Genomic DNA, 7,325 nt, shown 5'->3' with positions numbered 1-7,325 from the left:
CATAAAAAACGATGTTGCGCTCATGATCGTTAATCTTGATGCTACCATCACACCAAAAAAACAAAGGCACATGTGATCTTTGTTATTCTTATATTCATACCTATGAAAAAAGCAAAGGCAAACAATTAGAAATATTTGAGTAATTTTCATGTATGATTATAGCTATATTCGTGTATGATTATTCCTGAAAATAATTCACAAACTATATTAATGTATATATGCATCTTCATTTATTCACAAATACTTGTATATATGGTTATAGTTATATTCATGTATGATTATAACTATATTCATGCATGATTATTCCAGAAAAAGGAAGGAAAAAAACAAAGCGCAAACAATTAGAAATATTTGAGTAATTTTGTTTGCATCAATACATATAAATTTGAATGTTCTATTGGTTTTGCTTGTCATTGAGGGTATAGCAAAATGTTAGCTTTGATTTTCTTTCATCGAATATTGTCAGAAAAAGAAAATCAAAGAAAAGATTGAGAAAGAATCGAGCAAACATTCAAGTTCCAGATTTCTTAATTCGAGCATTTCATCAAACACCTTATGTGTATAACTTATCTTCTTCCTCTATTAGCCAATTTAAATAAGTAAAGTACCGTACCTAAGAAACTTACACAAGAAAAAGAATTATGCCTCTTGAATCTGGATGTAGGTCTGGAATATTTGTAACCAAAACGATATGCAATCAAGTATTTGCTCGAATAGTAGGCAGGTCTGTACGTGTTGATCAATTTGAATTTGACATTCAATTTATATATCGAATTATCTGTATGCGATTCAAACAACACACTGGAAATCGAGATTCAGTTTGTTAGAAAACGATGGCATAATACTCTTCGATCGATTTGGAGTAGATCAAGAAGCTGAACACAAACGACTTTTTGCTTCCCCTTCTCAATATCTCTTTGAATCCTATTGTGCTATTCGCCACTAACAACCCAAATCGGCGAACATTTTTTCCTTCTCGATCTCTCTTTCTCTTTTTCTGAATCCTCTTGCAAGTGATGTTGTTTAGACCAGGGGATGGTCGGCTATGGTTGTCACAGTCGATGCATCTTATGAAACCCTAGAGAGAGGGGATATAGATATGAGAATAAGAAAGGCAAGAGGTGAGAGGGTGAGAAATTATAGGAATTAGGTAAAGCTGCAATTCCTGTTAGGCCCTTCTGACCATTCAAATGTTATACTTAAATGCCACTATTTTTAGAATTTTTCATAAATCCCTTATTTAATAGTAACCAAAGATCTTAGTATTTAAATAGTCCAGATATGTTCTCGCATTCTCAACCTTTTAGGCGTTCTCATTTGATAATACACACACACACACACACACATATATATATATATATATATATATATATATATATATATATATATATATATATATATATATATATATATATAGGGTGAGTTTCAATAGAGAACCATAATTAACCAAGGAACCAATCTTTTTTACAACTTTTAGAACTTATTTTTTTATCAAAAAAAAAAAAAACAAAAATTCATAATTTTTTTATCCTTTTTGTAATGATATCAAATTCGATTTTTTTTACGTCAAATTCACAATGTGGATTTTTGAAAATTCACAATGTGGATTTTTGAAAATTCACAACGTGAATCCGAAAAATATTTTTCACATTCACAATGTTAATATATGAATTTAGATTTTTTTAGATTTTTTTTTCGATAAAAAATAAGTTCTAGAATTTAAGAAAAAAAATTCATATATATATATATATATATATATATATATATATATATATATATATATATATATATATATATATATATATATATATATATATATATATATATATATATGTTCAGGTGCATTTGAGACCATTATAATTTTGTGAGACTGTGAGACCAAATCTAAAAATAATTTTAAAATGCAAAATAAATGGAAAAATCCAAAAACTCTTTTTTTAAATATTATTTTTGGAACTCGAATTAACTAAAAAAAATAAAAACAATAAAAAAAATCCCATTTTATATGAAAAATACGTGAAATATTCTAATAGAATATATTACACTGTACATATTCTAAAAAAATAACTTTAAAATGGAAAATAATTGGAAAAATCTAAAATTTCTTTTTTAAATATTATTTTCGGAACATGAATTAACTAAAAAAAATTAAAAAAAAAATCTCGTTTTTTTTTAAAAAATACGTGAAATATTCTAATAGAATATTACACTGTACATATTCTAAAAAATAATTTTACATGTAAAATAAATGAAAGAATTCAAAAAAAAATTAATATTATTTTTGGAAGTTGAATTAACTAAAAAAAATTAAAAGAATGAATCTCACGATCTTATAAAATATAGGCGGTCTCAAAAAATAAAAAAATGAATTTCACGGTCTTATAAAACATTTAGTGATTCACGTGAATCTGGGCACGAATTTTTTCATCAACACGTTTATGCATCCATATGACTCCTCTCAATTTATTAAACTGACGCTTGGTTTTGTTTTCTTTTAATTAGTTGAATGAGTTTTTTTTTATTGGTTATCTTAAGTATCGCATACAAGACTATAAGATTGTTCTGGATAAATCAATAATCAGCTAATTAGTTTATACCAAATGATCTAATCAACCATATTTTTAAACATTTAAAAAATATTACAACATAATTGTTGTACCTAAAATAACAATCACATAAATACAAACACCTTAAGGTAATAACCATGTTAGAATTCAATAACTTCAAAGTACCAAACCATAATAACAATTATTTCCATCACAATGTTTCAACACTACTACTCCATATGCATCTTCACAAATATGCTTTAAAATATTAAACCACACACACACACACACATATCTTTACAATACATCTATGACATACAGACACATCAATCACCTCCACAACACAGCTCACAGCATGCAAAGCATCCTAAAAACGCCATTGCACCACACAACTGTGTCACCACAATCGCACACTGATCATTCATCTTTGAACAAATATTAATGCAGCACAAACAACAGCACTTCCCACATAGATTCACACAGCAGTTTCCCGCTGCTCTCACAAGCATTTCCGCTTGATCAGGTAGCTTCGGTTCATAGCCAGGTGGCGTGTTCTCATTCGTCGCCTCCAAATCCCCATACCCCACCCCCAAATGCTGCAACATTTTTACTATTTCCGTTTTCTCCACCACCTCCATCTTCTGCGCCTTTCCCTGTAACAATTCATAATTTTTTTTTTAATTCTAAATCCCTTTTTTTAGCGAAAATTAAGGTAATATAAATAGTTACATGTTTGACGCTGGATGACGTGGCGTGCTTTTCTTGGACTGTTTCTAACAAGACCATTCGTGTATACTCGCTCACAACACCCGTCTGCATGCTGATTTTTGCTACCTATATTTTTTTATTTTTTTTAAAATATAATATAATTATATGTTATTTGTTTAAAATTTAAATACAATATTCGATTGATGTTAATGAATCCCAACCTTCTCCTCCAGCTTTTTATCTTGTGAAAACCATGCTTGTGTTGTGTATTGTTCAACTTGTTGCTTTGCGAGAATCTAGTAGTAAACATGGATTTTTACATCAAGTCATATTAATACTAATATTATATAATTATATATTTTATATATATATTTTTTTAAGAAGAGCTATACATTGTCAAGGGGTATGTCCTTTGACCTTTGGACCTTAAGGTCAACAGTGAAGGAACTCATATCTGTAAAAAGTGCTTTGACTTTTAGCATGTCTGGAAATCCACCTCTGTAATGACCGAATATGATCAATGGTCCTTCGGAACGAATGTCTGGAATAATTGAAGGATAAACCTGAAAAAAAAATGGAAACTGGAATTAATTTTTTTTTTTTTTTTTGATTGAATGAAGTGAAATAAGAAGATATTGTGTGAAATTATACCTCAAGAGCATCAAGATCATCTAGACCTTCGATTGCAATGTTTAATAAGACTGTAGATGCAGCTCTAGAAAACAATGTGTCCATTTGAGCTTCAATCACATCTGATTAAATAAATAAATAAATAAATAAAACAGTAACTGAGTAATATTATTTCAATTTGTGTGCATAAATGTTTGAAGAAAAAAAGATTACCTGCATCAGATGCAAATGCATAATGGCCTCTACCAATCATTGCAAGCATTCGCAAGAAGTACTGATTGCAGAATGAACCTACAATGAAATATAATAATAATAATAATAATAATAATAATAATAATAGTTTTTTTTCTTCTAAATATAACCGTTTTATAATATTTCTATCGAACACATTATATTATTTTACATTAATCTTGAGGTATTGTGTTTATTTTAAAGAGAATATTGTACGATAATAGCAGGGAAATACAATAAGATAATAGTAAGTCATCATTTAAAATAAATTGAAAGTACTTTATTATAAATTAATTTTTGGAATATAAATATTCTTTCCTAAAAACAAAACTTCTAAAATATCAATAATTCATACGATCAATTTTTTAAATGTGACTGACTTTATTTCTTATCAAAATAAGTCAGCATTTAAAATAACAATTTTATATGATAACATTTGATCAAAAAAGATTAAAAAAACACCTAATGAAAAAAAATAATAATAAAATTAAAAAAAAAAAAAAAAAATCATTACCTATACCAAACGTATATATCCGTGGACACAAATCTGATCCTTCATTTCTTAATTTCTTCATCATAATTTCACAAATTGTTCTCTCATTTTCCACAGCTCCATCTGTTATAAAGAAAATAATAGGAACAGATTGCTTGTTTCCAGATAACATCTCTACAGCCTGACAATATATATATATATATAACCACAATAAAAACAAAAACTAAGCTTTTCTACATGAAAATTGAAATATCTTTTATTCAAAATTCAAAAAGAAAATAACCTTATCAAGAGCAATTGACGTATTTGTCCCTCCACCTGGAATAAAATTCATCCCAATCCACTCATTAGCATTGTCAAGAGCTTCCTTAGTTGCCAACTCCAAAGTTGATGAAAACAAATAAGTCTGATCATTAAATGCCATTATACTAAATGAGTCCTTTTGATCAAGTTTTGATAATGCTGTAACAACTGCACTTTTTGTAGCTTCAATTGTCCTTCCCTTCATACTTCCACTTATATCCACCACAAAAATCACTTCTTTCTTCATAGCCTATCATGTGAAAACAGAAAGAATTAGCATATTCAAATAAATTGAATCCATTTTTATAACTTAAATGTTAAAAGAAACCTTTTTGCTGTGATCAGGTCCTGGAAATAAGTACAAAGAAAACATCTCCTTTTGGTCAACACTGAGAGAAGATGGAGATTGCAAAAAGACACCACCAAATGCATTACTTGTAGGAACCTAAAACATATAAAAATGAATTTTTTTAAGCTCATATGATTTATCTCAAAGTAAGTGTTCAAGAATCTTACTGAGTATGTAAACTCAAAATCATTCCTTGACCAAGTAAGAACATCTGCTTCATATAAAAAAGCCAGTTTCCCTACTTCACGTTTTTTCTCCTGAAATGAAGCAAAGTTTATCAGTTTGTTATTATGGGAATAGTGATAAATTATGAAGAATGAAGGTTGATGAACTCATGAAAGTTACACCTTTAATGGATGACTGTTTGTTTTACACACAACTTCTGTACCCAAGCCAATGTTGACATTCAGTTGTATTTTTTCTTTTTTTGAGAGTTTCTTTCCAGCAGGAGTTACATACTCTGGGAAACTGAAAGGAACTTTCAAGATGAAATCCCCATTTTTATAGCTTAGTTTCTGGGACCATTTTACTTTGAATGAAAGATTTGAACCACCATCAACCTGGACAAGAGAAGTCAAACTAAGTTTGACTTTTACAATGATAAGAGAATCATGAGAGGTAGTTGCAGGTTAATAGATTATAACCTGTGGTATTGTTAAGGTAAAAATGTGAGGTTTCAGAAAGCCTCCATCTTCAGGTTTAGCTACAGTATGTGTTTCCCCCTTTTCATCCATGACAACAAGCTGTGTTTTATATGATTTGTTGGTTACTTCAACCTCTACACCTAGAATTGAACCCTGTTAGCCAAATGATGCTTAAATTACTTTAGGACAACAGATAAACTCCACCAAAATAAAATCCAAATTCATTTCTTTAACTATAGCATCTTGTTATTCTTTAAATTGCATGTCTTGTTCCTAGGTTTTCAGAACAAAAAGGATACCGAAGATACCATATGAGCTTTAACTGAAAGATGTAGAGAGCTTTTACGAGTTCGAAAGGCTAGAGATACGAAATATTCATGTTAAATATGAAGCGAAACTATAGGGCTTCTTTTCATGTACAGAAAACATGGAAGGTGAGAGTTCACATGCTATGTTCTTACTAATTTCTTAGTAACATTCTCCGAAATTTTTAAATCGAACATTCCGACATCTTATTTTTTCGAATTATAGGGTAGAGCTATATGAATTTCAAGCACAAAAAGTAGTGCCTTCTTTTATGAATCTGTAAATGAGACTAAATTTGAAATTTCATAGGTTACCTCTAATCCCATCGGAACAGCGAGACGACAATCACACTTGGCACTCCCCATAACACAATGAATTCGCCATGAACCAGTCATCGTGACAAAGGCTGTGTCTAGATAACAATCAACCTCAATACCGATCCCGTTCATCTGAAGCGGAATCAACGCCGGCGGATCGCACCTGCCGTGCACGTGCGGCTGATAACTTGGGACGTCAGGGTTATCAACGATGCCTGGATTGGATATCACCGCGTAAACCATAGGCGACACCGGGTATAACAATCTCGAAGTTTTCTCCATCGCCGTGATAGGCTTCGGCGGCGCCACCGATCTGTCTTTGCCGAAGTATATACGTTTCGACAGCCTTAAGCCGTCTTCAACGCCGCTCGTAAAGTCATCGCCGGACATGTTGAATTTTTTATGACTCTCAGGTCAACTGAAAGACGAATTTTGGAAGAATAGGGTTTTGGAGTGTAGGCGTAACGGCGAGGTTTTGGTTTTCCTTCAATGGAGTCGCCGACGTTTTGGTAATGATTTCGGAGGAAATGAATGGTGCCTGATATCTAACGGTCCTCAGACGACGAAACAGCTATCACCTTTGGGTTTAGGGCCCCGTCCACTTTTAGAATCAGAATTTGATTTTTTTGGGTGAATTTAAAAAATTTCCCCTCAACTATTTATAAGTATTCACTTTTTGACCTTAAAGAATCAATTACAAACTTTTTATCCTAAAAAACAATTACTCTTTTGTTACGCCAACAATCAGACTTAAAAGTGTTTTTTAGAAAAGTGTTTATTGACTTATGGTTTTTTTCT

General features: G+C 30.6%; 1 protein-coding gene across 1 annotated transcript; it reads right to left on the bottom strand.

The window, feature by feature from the left end:
• Window positions 1-2,690: 2,690 nt before the first annotated feature.
• Window positions 2,691-7,112, bottom strand: LOC145044993 (inter-alpha-trypsin inhibitor heavy chain-like protein). The gene is made up of 13 exons (XM_078993347.1): window positions 6,525-7,112; window positions 5,905-6,057; window positions 5,608-5,820; window positions 5,428-5,517; window positions 5,240-5,356; window positions 4,892-5,161; window positions 4,630-4,789; window positions 4,098-4,175; window positions 3,906-4,006; window positions 3,647-3,817; window positions 3,476-3,550; window positions 3,276-3,380; window positions 2,691-3,199 (listed from the first exon to the last, which is right to left on the bottom strand). Exons 1-13 carry the CDS (start codon window positions 6,915-6,917, stop codon window positions 2,873-2,875), a joined length of 2,253 nt encoding a protein of 750 aa, XP_078849473.1. The 5' UTR covers window positions 6,918-7,112; the 3' UTR covers window positions 2,691-2,872.
• Between the last annotated feature and the right edge of the window lie 213 nt (window positions 7,113-7,325).

This window comes from Lactuca saligna, chromosome 5, assembly GCF_052625555.1.
Source record: "Lactuca saligna cultivar CGN05327 chromosome 5, ASM5262555v1, whole genome shotgun sequence".
Lineage (NCBI taxonomy): Eukaryota > Viridiplantae > Streptophyta > Magnoliopsida > Asterales > Asteraceae > Lactuca > Lactuca saligna.
Note: the sequence above shows the minus strand (reverse complement) of the source record. Positions and strands in the feature narration are given on the sequence as shown.